Source organism: Chrysochloris asiatica, unplaced genomic scaffold, assembly GCF_000296735.1.
Source record: "Chrysochloris asiatica unplaced genomic scaffold, ChrAsi1.0 scaffold00066, whole genome shotgun sequence".
In the NCBI taxonomy this organism is placed as follows: domain Eukaryota; kingdom Metazoa; phylum Chordata; class Mammalia; order Afrosoricida; family Chrysochloridae; genus Chrysochloris; species Chrysochloris asiatica.
In genome coordinates this window covers 11,964,962-11,985,603 of record NW_006408584.1, presented here as the reverse complement: position 1 = coordinate 11,985,603, position 20,642 = coordinate 11,964,962, and the positions used below count along the sequence as shown (strand labels likewise).

At 35.5% G+C, this 20,642-nt stretch overlaps 1 protein-coding gene across 1 annotated transcript in view; it reads right to left on the bottom strand.

The window, feature by feature from the left end:
• Positions 1 to 20,642, bottom strand: part of LOC102830723 (probable ATP-dependent RNA helicase DDX60-like) — a 123,837-nt gene that overhangs the window by 78,790 nt on the left and 24,405 nt on the right. The window contains exons 6-10 of the mRNA XM_006864551.1: positions 11,913 to 12,071; positions 10,372 to 10,513; positions 9,411 to 9,566; positions 8,013 to 8,115; positions 4,476 to 4,582 (exon numbers count right to left, since the gene is read on the bottom strand). Of these exons, the coding sequence (XP_006864613.1) occupies positions 4,476 to 4,582; positions 8,013 to 8,115; positions 9,411 to 9,566; positions 10,372 to 10,513; positions 11,913 to 12,071 (667 nt within the window). The remainder of the gene's footprint in view (positions 1 to 4,475; positions 4,583 to 8,012; positions 8,116 to 9,410; positions 9,567 to 10,371; positions 10,514 to 11,912; positions 12,072 to 20,642) is intronic.

Below are 20,642 nucleotides of genomic sequence, written 5' to 3'. Positions count from 1 at the left end.
GTCTCTCATACTTTGGACATATTGTGAGGAGGCACCAGTTGCTGGAGAAGAATATCATGCTTGGTAAGGTGGAATATCAGAGAAAAAGAGGTAGAGCCCCAATGAGGTGGATTAGCCAAGTGGTAGCATCAATGGACTCAAGCGTGGCAACAGTGATGAGGTTGGCCCAGGATCGGGCAGTGTTTCATTCTGCTGTGCATAAGGTCTCTATGGGTCGGTACTGAATCGATGGCACCTAACAGCAACAACATATCTGTGGTTGTGGTGGTTATGAGCTGTGGAGTCATTTCCGACTCATAGCCACTCTGTATAGGGTTTCCGAGGTTGTAAATCTTTACGGGAGCAGAAAGCCTCATCTTTCCCCGGCAGAACAGCTGGTAGTTTCAAACTGCTGACCGTGTGGTTCACAGTCCAATTCGTAAATCGGGCTGCGAACCGCAAGGTCAGCAGTTTGAAACTACCAGCTGTTCCGAGAGAGAAAGATGAGGCTTTCTGCTCCCATAGAGATTTACCGCCTGGGAAACCCTTTACAGGGTCTCTATGAGTCGGAACCGACTCCACGGCACATAAACACCACCACCACATTACCAGAGCTCCTTGAATATATCTGTAAGGGTTGTATATTATCATTATTCCACCAGACTGTGATCACAGGAAGGGAACCAGATCTTTTGTATTCTCTGAAGTATTCCCAAATCCTAGCACAATGCCAAGCACATACCACCAAGTTGCCACCGATTAGAGTTGACTTATGATGCCCCTTATGCTGTGTTCTATAGGGTTTCCAATGACCAGTTTTTGGAAGTTGATCACTAGTCATTTCTTCCATGACACCTCTGGGTGAATTCATACCACCAACTTTCTGGTATAGCTGAGTGTAATAACCATTTATACTGCCCAGAGATTCTGCAGGGCACATGTTGTTGATGTTGTTGTTGTTGTTGTTAGGTGATATTGAACTTATTCTGACTCTTAGTGACCCTGTTATGTACAACAGAATGAAATGCTGTGTAGTCTAGGTCCATCCTCAAGGTAGGTTCTCTGATTGTGATCATTGTTACAGCCACTGTCAGTTCATTTCACTGAGGTTCTTCCTCTTTTCACTGACCCACTAGTATACCAAGCATGATGCCCTTCTCCAGGAATTGGTCCCTGCAGATGACATACTCAAAAGAAACAACTTAACATCTCATCACCCTCACTTTTAAGGAGCACTCTGATTGCATTTCTTCTAAGAAAAATATGTTTATTTTTCTGGAAGTTTGTGGCATATTCAATATTCTTTGCCAACACTAAATCCCAAAGCATCAATTCATCAGAATCCCTTACTCATTTTTGCATGCATATAAAGCAAGTGAAAGTATTGTGCCTTGATTCAGAAACATCTGAGTGCTCAAAGTTTTTTTTTGTCAATTCCTTCAGAGCAGCTTGGACATCTTTCTTCAGTACCATCATTCTTGATCATCAGCTACCTAAAATGTTTGAATGTCAACAATTTTTTTTGTTTTGGTACAGTGACTGAATATACCTTCCATCTTCTTTGGAGACTTTCTGTATAGTTCTATTTCTTGCACATTGTTGTTGTTGTTAAGTGCTGGCTAGTTGGTTCCAACTCATAGAAACCTTGTATAGGGTCTTTTGGACCAAGATCCCTGTGCTGAAACTTCTTGATTAGTTACATAGAGCTGTGATATCACAGATGGATGGCTAGAAAGAGCAGCAGATATAGTAGAACTAAGAGAAGACATCCATGGAACAAGGTGATTAAGTGACTTTCAGCAGGAGAATGTGTGATATCCTTGGACACTTAATTAGCAAATCTAAAATAGTTACGTAACACTTGCTGAAATAGGACAGAAGTCAAGAGATTGTGGGTTCTGGCTATGCACATGGGCACTGCTGAGAAGAGAGTGCACTCATCAAAGAACTGCATCCTGAGCCTGAATTACTTCCCTAATAAGCTCCGTAACAGTGAACATGGTCTGGGAGTTCTGTGTTGCCACTGAAAAAAATTACAGAACCCAGAAGGAAAATAAAGAGGTGATGATTGATTGGTGTCAGAACTGGTAAAAATAATTGGAAGGTGAAGCAAGTCTGACCTCTGCTTCATAGAAATCAATCCTGGGCAGGCAACTGATGGTAATACTTTCTCTCCCTGGTGAAATTAGAAGAGGTCAAATGTCAACCCCATGACATTTTTACAGGTAGTCTCAATTCAGGTGGATGTATTTTGGATCTTCTGAATTATATTTTAATTTTCTTAAGTTTCAACTTGAATTTGCATGTGAGCAATTAATGTTTGTTTCACATTATTCTGGTTGATCATATTGAACTTTTCCATGCTCTATTTCCACAGGTGTAGCTGATTTTATTCCTGCATATTCTGTCCAGTGAAGTCCACATATAATGTCTATGTTGTTTTACAAAAGTAGTTATTACATCTCTGATGAATAACTACTTGGTCTTTCAAAATTCTATCACATGACCTTCTGCATCATTTCTATTGCCAATTCAATGTTTTTCAATTATTAATAGTTTTTTTGCTTCCAACTGTCACATCCCAGTCTGCAGTAATTATCAATGCATCTTAACTGCATGTTTGATCAGTTTCATGCTGCAGAAGTTGGTAAGAATCTTACCAACTTCTTCATCTTTGGCATTATTAGTTGCTATGCCTTAGAGGTCCATGGATATTATCCTTTCACTGACAGAGTTGTACTTCAAGATAGATCTTAAAATGTTCTTTATAATGATACATGCAATATTATTCCTCTTCAATTTGTCATTCCAAAGCATACTAGTCTGCATGATTGACTTATTAAAAATGGGCAAAATAGTTCATTTCAGCTCACTAATGCCTAAAATAACATTTTTTAAATATTCCATTTCATCTTTGACTTCTATTTTTTTCTAGATACATACTTTGTGCAATACATGTTCTGATTACTAATAGATGTTTGCAGCCACATTTCTTCTCCTTGTGAGTAGTGCTACATTAGTATATGAAGTTTTCAAAAACTTCACTCTATCCATATCACTAAGGTAAACTCTACTTGAGGAATCTTCTCCAGCCAGATTTTTAGTGTCATTCATTAGCACTACATCACAGTGTCATACTGGGATTCATAAAGTTTTCATTGAATTTTTTTTCTTCTGGAATCAGATTTCCAGGTTCTTTATCTTAATCTGTAAGCACCACCATGAGCAACCCTTCTGGTATTTGAAATAAATGTGGCATAACTTCCAGCATCACAGCAATACAAAAGACTCTACATTACAACAAATGATGAATAGCTTTGTTGTTGTTGTTGTTGTTAGGTGCCATCGAGTCAGTACCAACTCATAGAGACCTTATGCACAGCAGAATGAAACACTGCCTGATCCTGGGCCAACCTCACTATTGTTGCCATGCTTGAGCCCATTGATGCTGTCACTTAACCAATCCATCTCGCTGGGGTCTTCCTCTTTTTCTCTGACCCACCACCTTACAAAATATGATATCCTTCTCCAGTGACTGGTTCCTCTTGGCAATATGTCTGAAGTATGAGAGACGAGGTTTGGCCAACTTGACCTCCAGGGAGCACTCTGAGTGCACTTCTTCCAAAATGGATCTATTGGTTCTTTTGGCAGACCATGGCACTTTCAATATTCTCCTCCAACACCATAACTCAAAAGCATCAATTCTTCTACGGTCTTCCTTATTCACTGTCCAGCTTTCACATGCAGATGAGACTGTTGAAAATACCATGGCTTGGGTCAGGTCTTCAAGTTGATATCTTTGCTCTTCAACACTTTAAAAAGGTCTTGTGCAGCAGATAATTAGACCCGTTATAAAGAAATACATCATTATAAGGAAATACCATAATTGGGTCCATTATAAGGAAATATATCACAGCAATAAAACCACTTGTACACATGTGAAATCAAACAACATAAAAGTATGAGACATTTTAGACTGTAATCTCTCTGCCAAAATAATAATTTGACTATTTAAATATTTAAGGTTTATTTTGCTTGAAAAATAAAATTGTTAATTATTATTTTATAACAAGGAATTAATTCAATTACTAGTTGGACAAACAATTCCAATGCGATTCAGACAACTAACTCTAACACCATTAAAACATTGGGTGCTAAAAGATTATACAATAGAGATTTTTTACCAATAAGAACTAAAGGAAGTTTAACTACAACATGTAAAGTAATAGTGTTGTAGAAATAAAATAAAGAAAAGGTAAGTCCTACAAAGTGTCTTTTTTAAAAATTAGAAAATTACTTGAAAGCTCAGAAATTATTCCAGGTCCTGACATAAAAGCTCTTAAGGATTTGCATGGTATCAGACAGGGAGGTAAGGAAAAGAGATTATAAATTATACTACATTAACAATTTTGAATGAGTTGATAATAAGTTTTAGTAAGTAATAATGTTGAAAACTTTTTGTAGATAGGAGGTTTTTTGTTTTATTTTGTTTTTACCATCACGGGCTCTTTTAAAATCATCACTGAGAGGTCTAGTAGAATGCCAGTGTACAAGTTCATCAAATTCTTTATTGTTAGAAAGAGACTTAACAGCTGGATCATCACTGGGAAAACAAAAACATACATTATAGAATATATGTGATATTTTATTTAGCCACAATCTCTATCCTTCATGTCCATAACTATAAATGCCCCAACTGTGGTTTTAAAAGCTTAATGTAGCTCATGAAGTTATAGTAAAAAAGTATGCAAAATATCCATAGTTTCATCAGCTCTATCTATCTAGATGAAAATACATATTAAGAATTTAGTTGTTTGTGGCATTGAATCAAATAACAAACAATAATTAATTACATATGGTTTCATTTGTATAAGATGGAGATGAGAAACCCTTCTGTAATATTTTAGCATGTGTTGGTGTTTGGGCAATGTTTCAAGCATATAGAAAAGATTGGAAAATAATATAACAACCATGAATCTATCATTCATTCATTGAAAGCCCACTCTGTACCAGTGCTATTCTACATGCTGAGGATATGATAATGAACAAAAAAGAGTGTCCAGTTCTTCATGACCTTGTGAGACCACTACTCTCCATACCCTCCCACACTCACATTTCAGTATACTTGGTCTCATTACCATTCACTGCTTAAAAGACCAATCCCAAAGAATTAAGTTTAATGTTTGAAATACCTAAACTGTCCTGAGATTAGTTCCAAGCGATCAGATATTCCTGCTCATTTCATTCTTCTTCAAGATCTATACTTCTGATGTCATTATCCTTTACTACCAATCTCCAAGCTTAATTACAAAATCTACATCTATGTCTCTGCTAAACATTTCACCATGTCTTCTGGATGAACTGTCGTTATTAATTTTATATATTTATAACATTTCCTTCTTCAACTTTCTCTTACTAAAACCTAGGTTTCCCCTAATAGTTAAGTTTCCTTTGCTCTTCTTCAAGTGGTAGCTAATTGTTCTTTCAGTTATCCTCTGTGATACTGGACTGGACTCTGGACTGCAAAGTCAGTTTGAATAGAAAAGTCTTCAGAAATCCTATTCAGGGTCACTATGAGTCAGAACCAACTCAAGGCACTTAAAACAACAATAACAACATTGCACTTGCATAAGGAAATCTCATAGTGAATTAATAAAAACCCTTGGCTGCTAATCAAGAGGCTGGTGTTTGAAACCCACCAGCCATTTCATAGGAGAAAGATGTAGCAGTCTCCTTCTGTATGGGGCAGTTAGTTCTTCTCTCTGCCATAAGGTCACTATGAGTCAGGATTGACTCATGCCTCAGCAGTGTTTTGTTTTGTTTTGTTTTTCTAATTGGATGTATAGGCAAGTTGGTGGTGCTTTGGATTAGGTGTTGGGCTGCTAACCTCAGAAGTTCAAACCCACCAGCTGCTCTATGGAGAAAGATGAGGCTGTCTGCTATCATAAAGATTTACAGTCTCCAAACCCTATATAGGGTCACCATGAATCTGAATCAACACTTGGCAGTGGGGTTTGGTTTATAGATAATTTAATGCCCTCTGTGCTCCTCTTTGGTGTTTCAGGACCACTGTTTCTCCTTCATCTTCACTGAAATATATGCCTTCTGTGTTGGACTTAGTGATGTTGTTAGATGCCATTGAGTGAGCTCCAACTCATAATGACCCTAAGCATGACAGAACGAAACATTGCCCGGTATTTTTCCATCTTCACAATTGTTGCTACATTTGAGCCCAATCTATCAGGACTGATTGATAGATTTAGCAAAGAGAAATAAAAGACACCCAGATAAATTTTAATTTCAGATTATCAAAGAATAAAAGCACATTGTTACTGTGTCTGTTCTAACTCTTAGCAACCTTTCTTAGAATTTCTGATCTTATCTGTCTTTATGGGAGCAGAAAGTCTTTCATCTGTCTCCCACAGAGAGAGTGGTGGGCATTGACTACTGACCTGTGGTTAGCAGTTCACCATTTACCCTACATCACCACCAAGGCTCTTTATACAATTAATAAGTTATAGTATATGTATGCCTCTTGCAACCATGCTCCACAGTCAACTGTAAGAATCATTTTGTTGAAGTGGTCAATCTTGCTTGTTCCTCTATTTCTTTCACTAAGCATGAATTACTATTTCTCTTAAACTAAATATGGATTGGAGTCCTGGTGTGATATTGTAGGGAATGCACTGGACTTGTAACCACAAGGTTTAAGTTCAAGTTCAAGACCACTACATGCTCCTTGGAAACTCTATACAGAGTTCCTCTGAGTCAGAATTTACTCAACGGTACTTAACAACGAATATGGATTACTATATTTTCCCTTAATGCTTCTTCTGTCATCATTTGGAATAAATTCATGATCTACATAGATGTTTTCTCTCACCATTAGCTTTTAAACTTCTATATTTTGACTAACACCATTGTTGTTATTGTTGCTAAATGCCATCAAGACAGTTCAGACTCATAGCAAAATGCTGCTATACCTGAACCCATCCAATGTATCTCAAGTACAGTCACCACTTTGGCCACTGTACCAATCCCTCTCGACTATAAATCATGTTGTATCAATTACAGAAAAATAGATAAAAATGACATTTCTCCATGCAAGGAATTAAGGAAAGTAGTTGAAAGAAGATATATACCCATTCCTTACTTGCCAGTAGCCCTAAATTCTGAAAACCTGATGCTGTGAAAAAATCAGTATTATTTGAAAATGAAGAATGATCATACCAGATCACAAAATGGAGGATGACTATATCATTACATAACTGCTAATATACATTATTATGTTGTTGTTGTTGTTGTTATATGCTGTGGAGTCAGTTTCAACTCATAGCGACCTGTACAGGGTTTCTGAAGTTGTAAATCTTTATGGGAGCAGAAAGCCTCATCTTTCTCCTGCAGAACAGCTGACAGTTTCAAACTGCTGATCTTGAGGTCAGCAGGCCAATTCATAACCACTCACATCGTAACAGCCAAGCTACTAAGAATCATGGCCCACCCAAGTTGACACATAACCTTAATCATCACAGTCAGCATTACTCCAGCCTCTGTTCTTCACTGCCAGATACGCATTGTCAATGCATAAAACAGTCTAATAGTTTGTTTTTTTTTTTTGCTATGGAGTCTTAGTGTGATGTTGTAGGATAAAGCAAGGTCAGTTTGAACTGCAAGGTCAGTGGTTCAAATTCTCCAGCTGCTCCTCAGAAACCCTATAGATAGTTGCTGTCAGTCTGAATTGACTCAACAACCCTTAACAAAAACAACAGTTTTTTTTTTTTTAAACTACAGTCATAAATGGAAATTGTCAACTAATGAGATCATTGATAAATGAAGGGTTGAATTATAAATATTTTTAAATCAAGAAGAAAAAAGTAAAACTCACTAAAATCCTCATTAAAATATATCTTCTAAGGTGAAATTTGCTAATCAAATGATAAAATACCAAAGCAAACCCAGCCTAACACATTCAATGATATACAACTATGTATAGGTATCACAAAACAGCAAAATTTCTATATATAAATAAATACCTGCTGAGAAAAGGCAGTTCTGCAAGAATATCTCCAGCATAATCTTGTATAAATTCAGATTTCAGAGGGATTAACCCTGGCTTTTGAATTTCTTGATTTGGTCCTTGGCAGAATTGGAAAAACAATTAATATTTAAATACCAAAATCTGATTAAAAATAATCATTGTGATGCAAGTTTTGGGGAATAATAAAACTATTTTAACCATTTATTGCTACGTTAAATAATACTGTCACAACTTAGAATATTAAAATCAAATTTATAATCAATATGTTAATTCAAAAATGCAAAATATATATTTCAGTACATTTAAGTATAATTTCAATTTATTGAAATACAGTGAATAAATCATTATGTAATCCAAGAAAGACAAGTATTCTGGCACACAGGAAGAAAAAAAAGGAGGCCTCTTTTGCTCTCTACCATGTCAAAATAGATAAATGATAAAGACTAGAAAATTTTTCTAAATTTAAATTTAAACATTAAAATGAATAAAATACATTCATACTTCTGCATCATTGATTTGTTAAACTCAAAATAAATTTTATGTAACTTATCTAATTTCCAAATAAAATTTTCTGTATTCAAAAAAAGGAAAAGAAAACATTGCCACGGAGTCAACTTCAACCACATGAGTATCCAGACCTAATTTTCTAAAAGAAGACAATAATGGTTCATTTATAGATTTCTTGCCTTCCATGTCAGAAATTGGAGTTTGAACTGCAAGGTCAATGTATATCAAGTACAGTCACCATTTGTTTATCTGTGGAGACTCGGTGTTATTACAATGGTGAACAGTGTTTCTGTGGAGCTTGCAGAAAAAGACAGACTAGGAAGAAAGCCCTGGTGATCAACTTGCAACACAGCCAATGAAAACTCGGTAAGTTAAAAGGTTAAACAGTTGTGCATATGGTCCCCATAAGTTCAGAGCAACTGGTAGATGACTAATGACTTGAAGTAAGTTAATTTCAATATGCTACGTTTTATTTAAATTCAAGCTGATTTCTTCATATGGGCTTTAATGCAGCTTTTCCTCTTTGTGAAAATACAGTAAAAATAATATAAGCTACATGCTGATTATAGAAGCAGACAGACATGAGTCTAAATTGCCTATCATTAATTCATTATGTGATTTAAGATAAATTAAGAAAAATTCATACAAAAGAAAAGCATAATATCTGGTATAATGGGTACTGAATAATGTTAGTTTCTTTTCTTATGTGGTCACTCAAAACATTACCAACAACAAAACCAATGAGACGTGAAGGGTTGCTGTGAATATGGAAGCTAATCAGTAAAATTATTCCTTCAAAAGGCAAAATTTTCAGAAGGCTACATTCATTTTCTAAACAATGGTTTGTTTTATTACTAATCTGATATCAATTTAAAAAATTTAGCACCTCTAGGTATCATCTCCTTCTGTCTAAGAAATGCTCTAGAAGTTCTCCTTAAGGGCATGGCTCCTCCAAAATCACAACCTCCTGATAATGTTAAGACTGAGTTCCACAACTTCTGATATTCCTGCATCAAAGTGTCTCCCAATTCCAAGTTTAGACCTATGGAGAGAGAAAAAGAAATGTTCCAATTAATAATTAAAGTCTAAATGAAAATCATTGTATTTTATGTTTCAAGAGAATATGAGTTATTTAAATCTATGTCTGTAGCTATTTAATCTTGGATGCTTAAGACAAAATACATTAAGTTCTGGCATGTTTGCATATTATGAATGTTATTATAAGGAATCAAAGTATGTTTGAATTTAGTTACTGGTGTTACTGTATTTTCCTATCACTAAAGTAAAAGCAAATGGACCAATGAGAAGTCAGCCTATAGTTCAAAGATGATAGCCCAAAAAACTCAGGAAGTCAACCCTGAGGAGTTCTGAAAGTCATGCTGGCTGACATGTGCCAATGAAGGACAGGGTTTTCCCACTGCGCATCTTTGTTTTTCAGAAGTTGCTTCAAACTTATGCATCTTTATAGTTTTCAAACTTATGCATCTTTATAGTTTTCATGTGAACACTTTGTCCAAAACCATCAGCAGCAAAGCTAGACTGTCACTGTATACCAGATGCATAATATATATTCATCATACTCCTTTAGTCAAATGTAATTAGCCTTCCCTTTTTCCACTTCAATAGCTGATAAATACATTAGCTGAGTTAATCTTGAGAAAATGCAAACCGTCAATGGAACTTTGTACTTCATATGAAAAATGAAGGGTTTCCATAAAAACAATCTACAAAGGAAGCTTTCTACACATTTGTAATTGGTTGATAAAGGTCACTGTCATCATTTACCATATATAATTCTCACTTCTTCAAAACAATGAAAAAAATATTATATAATGTATTTTAAATACCTGTGCAATAATCAATTTCATAATAAAAGGCTATATTTTTCCATAAAATATTATCTGTTAAGTCAGGCAGACCAGTGAAATTCACATTCCAATTGCTATTAGCCTTTAATTGTTTTAGGATGAAAAATTCACATCTTTTTAGCTAGAAAAAATGTATGAAAGAAAAGATTTAGGGCATGTTAAACAGTTATTAAATATTACCAAAGTATTAATATTTTACTTAAATTCCCCTCAACATGATCTATGCCTTATACTAACAAATTTAACTGCAATAACATTAAAAGCAAAGCACCTCATCCCTGAAAATGATAAAATGCATGACTGTATCCACATAACTTTTCTCTGTTCCAGTTGTCCAACTATGAATTTGTAATATTCATTACCTTAAGGTAAATGACCACTGAGGTAGCTTGCAACTCTAAAACTAAATGACTCTTGAACTCATCACTTTAATGTACTCAGTAAAGAATTATTTATTGACTCAAAGTAACAAAATCAATACATAAAAGTAGTGAGTATTTAATTGTTAATGTCACCTGTATACATAATGGTACTTTTCTGACAAGGCCTATGCAATGAAATAAGCAATGTAATATTGCAATAACACAATTATGCTTGAGTTTGTTATACTCAAATTGAATTATTGAATTTATTTTATGGATTTTTAATACTTCACAAGGCACTGCTTTTTCTTTATGTAATTTAGCATACTTTTACCTCATATAGGAGCCCTGGTGGCACAGTGAGTAAGCACTCAGCTGCTAACCAAAAGATTGATGATTAGAATATGTCAGTATCTCCAAGGGTGTGGCAGAGATACAGCAGGGCAGCAGTCTCTTTCTATAAAAATTTACAATTTCGGGTACCCTATGGGACAAGTCCAATCTGTTCTAAAGGGTTACTATGACTCAAACTTGATTCATGACAATGGGCTTGGTTTGAGTTTGGTTTTATCTAGTTAGCTATGGCTAACTAGAGTAATTATCCTCTAAGTAGACTTGAATTATAATAAAAGGAATCATAATAAGGGATTTTTTTTTTTTAGCTACAATATTAATTCAAATATAAGAGTCCCACTGACTGATCTAAAACACCAGCTAAGAAGCTCTGTGTTAAGCATGGAAATTAAGCTTATTAAAGTTGTACAACAGCTAACAAATAACAACTGTATTCTTTTATTCTCTATTTAAAGTAATAATGAAGTATAAGCACACATTTATGTAAATTATTCACTCATTATTTTAATATATATAAGTCAATAATGAGAATTTCTTATTTACAGAAATTATAAGCTTATTTATAATTCTTTGGAGAATGAATTATTTTATAAATAATAGGTCAATGATTTTCATGTTGATACAATTATTCCTAGAATGTCCATTGTTTGATAACAGCAGATGGCAATTAACAATAACAACAACAACAACAGTAAAACCTAAATAAATACAAGCAATGCATTATATAGATACATTTTTTTTTACCTTACTGAATTGCCTTATAGAATTATTAAATGCCCATAAATAGCTATATGGTTCACCTACCATTCTTAGAAATGGTGACAATGTTTTGTCCCAAATATGAGTAATAATTCTACTCTTAGCTCTTTGAAGCAAGGATAAATGTTGAAGGAAAATCACACCAAGACAGTGCATTCTGCAAAGGTCTCCTGCATCATCCAGAGTTAGTGCACTCTCCAACTCCTGAAAAATCATGAATTAGAAAAGTATCAACGTACACATTTGCCATATAAAATACAGATATACAGTTGCAGTGTCTTAAAAGACTCTATTCATAATTCTTCTGTGTGCTACATTTATATTTCAAGATTATTTAATTTGAAAAAAATTTCATAAACACATGATATATTTTTCTAAATGATGACAGAGTTTGCTATTAAGCAGATGTTTTAGCTTCAAGGTATTTGCTCTGCAAGATAGGTATTACAGTCTCATAATTATGGTACATATTTCATATTAAATATAGAACCAGAATTCACTGCAGCATCTGTACTCACTATATAGACTGTTTAAGAATGACCACCTATTTTGAAGCATGTTATTTGCCAATCAGTCAGTTTTAACTCATGGCAATCACATATGTGCATAGTAGAATTGTTCCACATGATTTTCAAGGCTGTGATATTTTGTCTATTTATTTACAGCCTCTAGAGCAGTAATGTGAAAAGGGCTTTGAAGCTTCCAATTGTCACATTTATTCCTATCTGGGAGATCAGGACTAAAGAGAGAGTATGATTTCACTGCTGAGACAGTGTAAGTAGCAAGAAAAAAGTATCTGCATCTCAGCTCTGCCACCAATTGACTATTTGACCATTATTCACTTATAATCTATAAAGTGAAATAATAAGAATAGCTTCCCTATAGCAATCTACAAATACAAAGCAACTCTGATCCAGATTCCAATATCATTTTTTAACAACATGGGAGGAGGGGAACCCGAATTATAAACTTTATATGGAATGGAAAGAGACCCCAGATAAGCAACATACTTCTAAAGAAGAGCGAAGTAGAAGGTCTTATAATTTCCAATCTCAAAATCTACTATACTGTCATGGCAGTCAAAACAACCAGGTATGGGCACACCAACAGACACATAGGACAATGGACCAGCATTGAGAACTTAGAAATAAATCCATCCTCCTAGTGTTTTTCTTGTGGAGTTGGTTCTGACTCATAGTATAGGGTTTCCAAGGAGCAGTTGGTGGGGTTCAACCACAGGTCTTATGGTTAGTAGTCCAGTACTTATTGCGGACAGCTGATTTTTTACAAAGTGTCAATAATCATTACATGGGGAAAAGACAATATCATTAACAAGTGAGGGTGGCAAAACTGGATATCCATTTGCAAAGATATGACCTATATCTCACATCACATATGAAAATGAATTCAAGATGGATCAAAGATGCAGATGTAAAACTTAAATCTATAAAGACCATCAATGCAAACCTAGGGGTAAATTAGGCACCCTAGTACATGACATAAATATACCATCAAATATAACAGAAAACTCACAAACAGCAGAAGACAAAATAGATGACTGAGGACACTTATGTGCACCTAAAAGTCCTAATGTAGCCCAGGATTGCTATGAGTCGGAATTGACTTGATTGCACTTAACAAAAACAACAATGTATATCAGAAGATTTCACAAAAAAGAGTAAAACAAGAATCAAGAATCCACAGATGGGGGAAAATATTGGCAATAATTTATCGGACAAGGAACCAATCTCTAAAATGTATAGAAACCCACAACACATTAACAACAACAAAAACCAAATCCAATTTGAAAAATGGCCAGAAAACATGAACAGAAACTTCACTAAAGAAGACTTTTATACAGATAACAAATATATGAAGAACTGCTTGCAATCATTAGCCATTTGTTGTTGCTATTAAGTGCCATCAAGTCAGTTCCAATTCATAGCAACATTTATAGGAGCATCTGGTGGGGAATTTGAACACCTGACTTTGCTGTTAACAGTCCAGTGCTTATTCTACAGCCCCACATCATGACTTTAATTAGCCATTGTTGTTGTGGTTGTCCTTGTGTGGTGTCAAGTCAGTTCCAACTCATAGAAACTCTGTATAGGTTTTCCGATAGTGAATAATGTGTTTGAACTGCCAGCCTTACAGTTAGCACAGTCAGCAGTCCAATGTTTTTACTACAGTGCACACCAGGGTTCTAATTAGCCATTAGAGACATTAATATCAAAACAATAATGAGATATCACATCATTCCAGTATTAACAGCAAAGTTCAAAAAAGAAAGAAAAAGAGGGAAAGAAAGAGAAAGAGAGAAAGAAGGAAAAATCAATGAGTGCTAACAAGGGTATGAAGAAATTATGTCACATCAGGATCTAGTTAGCTGTACAGGGTTTCCTAGGTATGGCTGTTGCACTTGAACTGCTGATGTTGTGGTTCAAATGAACTTGCAGTCCAGTGCATTAACCCACAGCGCCACACCAGAACTCCAATTAGCCATTAAAGAGATTAAAATCAAAACAATAATGAGATGTCATCTCATCTCAGCATTAATAGCAAAGTTCAACACAAGTAACCAAACTAAAACAGAAAACAACACATGCTGATAATGGTGTGGAGAGAATGTGTCAGCGATTGGATTTTGTCCCCCTCAAATATATGTCAGCTTGGTTGGGCCATAATTCTCAATGGTTTGGCAGTCACTCAATGATGTAATTACCTCCCCATTATGTGACCAACCCTGATCTGATATAATTATCCTGTGTCTTGTAAATCTTCAATTCTATGATGTTAATGAAGTCAGATGCAATCTATAGGATTAGGTTGTATCTTGAGACAATTTCAAAATATCTTGAACTCAGAAAGAGTTAGTACCACTAAAATGGAAGATCCAAGTGGAGTGTGTCCTTTGAACCTAGGTTTCCTGCAATGTAAATATTGATGGCAAGGTGCGTGGAGATCTACAAGGACTTCTGCTCTCTAAATTCAAGTGGGATATGTTCAAGGTCATATTTTGGTGCTCTTGGACTTGTTTTAATTTTCTTCAGCTTCAGCCTGAACTTGCATATGAACAAGTTGATCTGTTACACAGTCTGCCACTGGCCTTATTTGGGTTGATGATATAGAGGCTTTCCTTCATCTCTTGTCATAGATGTAGTCAGTTTGATTTAGTGTATTCATTCTGGTGAGGTCCATGTGCATAATTGTCTTTTTTTTAATTTGTAATGAATAAGTAATAGGTCTTGCACAATTCTATCATTCAATCTCTAACATCATTTCTATCACGAAGACCATATTTTCCAATTACAGATCCTTCCTCTTCATTTCCAAACCTTGAATTAAAATCACCAGCAATTATCAATATATTTAATCAATTTCAGACTGAAGGAGTTGGCTTGTAGATGATGCACACATTTGAGTAATATTGGTATTAGCATGTCTTAATTGTAGGTGTATAAATGCTAACCTCCTCAATTTTTCATTTTGGCATGTGATTGTCAAATTCAAAATGACCAAACCCAGTTCATTTCAACTCACTAATGTCTAGGATATCCATCTTTATGTGTTCCATTTCATTTTTGGAAATTTCCATATTTCTTAGATTCATACTCCATACATTTTGTGTTTTGACTATTTATGGATGATGGTTAAACCTGTTTCTAATTATTTTCAGTTGTGCCCTATCAGCAAATGAAGGTCCCCAGAGCTTGGCTTCATTCTTGTCATCACGTTCGACTCTATTTTGAAGAGACAGCTCTTCCTCAAATGCGTTTTGAGTGCTTTCCAATCTGGGGTTCATTTTTCAATACTATATCTGACAAAATCTGACAATACTATATCTGATACTATTCATAATGTTTCAATATTCAACAATTCTGGTGTAATCTGACAGTGTTCCACTGCTATTTATATCAATGCCCAAACATTCAAAAGTAGTCTGTCTCTCCTTCTTCCTAGTTTGTCTTAGTCTGCAAACTCAAGTGAAACCTGTCAACCATGAGTGACCCTGCTGATACTTTACCAATGGTATACTTTATAGCATCTCAGCAACATGCAAGCCACCACAGTACGACAAACTGACAAATGAGTAATGGTCATCTGTCATATTACCTCATTGCATATGTATCAGTTCTTTGTTGGCCTTCCTTTATTCATTGTTCTACTTTCATATGCATATAAGGAAATTGAAAATACCATGACTTGAAGTAGACATACCTTAACCCGCAAAGTGACATCTTTGTTCTTTAATATTTTAAAGAGGTCTTTTGCAGCAGATTTGCTCAATGCAATATGTTATTTGATTCCTTGACTGCTACTTTTATGAGCATTGATTGTGGATCCAAGAAAATTAAATTCTTAAAAGCTCCATTTTTCCATCATTTATCATGATGCTGTCTATTAGTTCAGATATAAGGATTTTCATTTTATTTACATTAAGGTGCAATCCATACAGAAGGTCCATCTTTGATCTTCATCAGAATTGCTTCAAGTCTTCTTCACTTTCATCAAGTAAGATTGTATCACCTGCATATGTCAGGGTTTTAATAAGCATCCTCTAATTCAGAGGCCATGTTCTTCTTCATCTAGTCCATCTTCTTAAATTATTTGCTCAACATATAAACTGTATAATTACAGTAAAGTTTTACAACTATGAAGCACATCTTCCCTAATTTTAAACCACATATTATCCTCTGGGGCTTTTTTAATGGCTTATTGTATCTTGGTCTATGCACATTTTTCACAAGAACACAATTAACCATTCTGGAATTATCATTCTTCACAATGTTATTCATATTATCCCATCAATGTATTATTACATTTTTATGTATAAGATTTTTTAAAAATCTTTTACCCTGTTACTGGTTTCTAATTTTTAGTGGTATGATTGAGAAGATGCTTTGCATTATTGGGATATTTTAAATATTATTGAGGCTTGCTTTGTGGGATAACATATGATCTATTTTGTAAAATAAACCAAGTGTACTGGAGAAAAATGTGTATTGTATTTTTGTTGGATGCAGTGTTGTATATATGTCTATGAGTTCAAGTTGGCTGGCTGTTTTGTTCAGATCTTCTGTATATTTGCTGAGTTTCTTTCTTGTTCTGTCCTTCATGAAAGTGGATATTAATGTCTCCTACTATTGTGGCGCTGTGGGCTAATACGTCAGACTGCAAAGTCATTAGAACTGCAAGGTCAGTGGTTCAAGCTCACCAGCTGCTCCTTCGAAACCCTATACAGTGTCACTATGGGTCAGAATCAACTGGACAACACTTAACAACACAACAACAACTATTATTGAGGTGGAGTCTTGGTGTGGTGCTATGGGATAAAGCACTGGATGGCAAGAGTTGGTGGCTCTTAAAACAAGAACTATTATTGTGAAGTTGTCTATTTCTCTTTTCAATTCTGTTAATATTTGATTTATATATTATGATATTCTTTTATTTGTTGTTGTTGTTGTTATATGCTGTGGAATCGGTTCCGACTCATAGCAACCCTGCATAGTGTTTCTGAGGCTGTAAATATTTACAGGAGCAGAAAGCCTCATCTTTCTCCTGTGGAACAGCTGGGAGTTTCGAACAGCTGACCTTGCAGTTTGCAGCCCAATTCATAAACACTACCGTACATAGATATATATTAAGGTCATGTCCTCTTGCTGGATTGACACTTTAATCATTGTATAATGTCCTTCCTTGCCTCTTATGTTGGTTTTTGCCTTTGAATAGATTTTCTCAGAAACAAATATTTCCTGGGAGACAGCAAGATGGCAGATGAGGTAGTAAGGCTGTACAGACTTTCTACAACAAAGATACAAAAAAAAAAAAAAAAGATTAAACAGATGCAGATGATAGTCCTATAATTCTGAGCTTCAGATGAAGGATAGAATATTGGATTGAATGCTTACTAGAAAAGAGAGCTGAGAAAACAGGGGGGAAAAAAGAAAGGAGAGACTGGTGACCTGTGTCAGCTCACCAGATGTGGCACAGCCATGTTCAGCTTTTGTGAGCAGCTTCAGAGATAAGAAAATGCTGGCATTGCAGAAATATACCAGTTGCTCACAGAGATAAAAGTGTGATGTTTTGCCTTGTTCCCCACACTCCCCTGATGACCAGAAGTGTGAGGAACACCTACCTGAGTATATACCTAAGGAATCTCCCACTCTCCCTGTGGTTGGAAACATATGGAGGGGAGCTCTGAAGCTAAAGGAGGGGGTTGCTATTCACATTAACTCCAAATCTGCAAAGCTGGCTCTAGTCAGACCTGGACTAGCCCTCACTAGTAGAACCAGGTGAACAGATGCATGGAGTAAAATAAATAAGGAGACCTAGCTAACTAGGTCCAACATTCTAAACTTTCATGGGTAGCTTTGGAGACAAATGGGGCATGTTACTGTTGTTTAAGTGCCAGTGAGTTGGTACCAACTCATAATGACCCTATGCAGAACAGAATGAAACACTGCCCAGTCCCTGCCCAACCTCACAATTCTTGCATGCCTGAGCCCACTGTTGCCACCACTGTACTGATCCATCTCTTTATGGGTCTTCCACATTTTATCTGACCCTCCACTTTACCAAAGATGATATCCTTCTAAAGGGACTGATCCTTCCTAATGGGCAGTAGATGGCACAAAAGCATATTGCTTATTGGTAGAGAAAAAGGTGAAAATTTTTTCCTGTACCCACAATACCCTGATGTGGGACCAGAGGTGTGACTGCCTCAAACCCTGAACATTCCTAGTTAAGCTTATGGTTGCTGAGTTATTGGAGGCACATCAAAATGTATGGAGAGCTATAAGCACCAACCTTGAAACCCAGAAACAGGTGTGGTCTGCCCCAGAACTGCAGCATTAATTCTGGCCACCTCTGAACTAGCAGGAGTTCTTACCCTCAGCTGCACTCTGGAATGGAAATACCCGGATCCCCAGTAGCTTTGGGGTCTGCACAAACACACATAAGAAATGATATGGGTGATGTCACAAAAGAACCAGTGGGAATAAAAAGGAAAATAACAGACAGCTACTATGAAGAATTGTATTCCAAAACATTTGAATATTTAGAAGAAATAAATAAATTTTTAGAAAAACTTGACATACCAAAATTAACACAGAATGAAGTAAAAACTTGAACATACCCCTAACAAAAGAAGAACTTGACCAGGTCATTCAAATACTCCCAACAAAAAAAGGACAAGGTCAGATAGGTTTACTGGTAAATTCTACTGCATAATTTTCTTTGAGCTTACTCTAATATTTCACAACAGATCAAGAAAATGAAAATCCAAGAACATTAAAACAATGAAAAATCTGATAAGGAAAAGCACAGCAACAAGAACTCAATACAGGAAGGCACACAGAACAAAGAAACCAACAGCACCACAAAAAAAAAAAAAAAACATTATGAAAGCACTTAATTCACACCTATAGATAATCACACTGAATGCCAATGGACTAAATGTACCAGTCAAGGGACAGAGAGTGACAGAATGGATAAAACAAACAAACAAACAAACAAACAAACAAACAAAACCAATAAAACAAAACAACAACAAACAAAAAAACACCAAGATCTTTCAATATGCTGTGTGCAAGAGACACACCTTACACACATAGACAAAAACAGATTAAAAGTTAAAGGCTAGAAAAATGTACCAAGATAATTGCAATAAAAAACAAGCAGGTGTGGGCATTACCAATCTCTGATAAAATACAATTTAAGGTAAAAACCAGCATAGGAGATATAGAAGGACATTATCTCATGATTAAATGGTCAATTAACAAGATGACATAATACATATCTATGCTCCCAATGAAAGAGCCCTAAAATATATAAAGCAAATCCTAATAGAGCTGAGGAAAGAAAGAAACAAATCTACAACAACAGTGGGAGATTTTAACACACCACTTTTGAAAAAGGATAGAACAACCTGAAAGAAACTCGACAAAGACACAGTGGAACTAAATAACACAATCAGCCAACTTGACCTCATAATTGTGTACAGAGCATTCAGCCCAACATCTTTTCCAGTGCACATGGAACATTCTCCAGAATAGACCATGTGTTAGGCCACAAAACATCCCTCCATAAATTTATAAACATCCAAATACTACAGAGATCTTCTCAGACCACAATGCTATAAAATTAGAAATCAACATTAGCAAGACCAAGGAAATAAAGTCAATACATGGAAATTGAATAACACCCTGCTTGAAAGCTACTGGGTAGTAGAACAGTAGAAAATGAGGGTGCAATAAAGGCATGAAATGACTGGATTACAAGGTTTCAAGAGGGAGTTTAGTTTAAGAGTATGTGGGGAAAGAAAGAGTCCCCTCTGAATAGTTTTCATCTTGTCTAGATGGGTCTAGTTACAAGAGATGGGCATAAGATTCTTAAGATTCAATAGTGAGCAATTGTTATGACAATTATGATGGTCACAATGGTAAAGGTAGAAGTTTTGTAACAAAAACAGGGAGTGGTTAATCTCACAGTCCCTAGGATCATCAAGGGAGAAGAGAACAAGTGGAATGAGAGATCTTATCCAGAGAAGCAGCAATACAGGAGGTAGAGGCAGAGATAGGGACATGAAGACAGGGAGCAGCTGAGGACACTAGATTAATGGGAAGAGAGGGACTAAGAGCTGGCGGCTAGGAGGCAGACTTGCAGAATGTGCCCTTTAGTGGTGTAAATTATTATATATGCCTGAATGTTTAAAAAAAAAAGAGCTAAAGTGAATAGAGAGAAACACTATTAACTGATGGTACATGGAGGGGATTA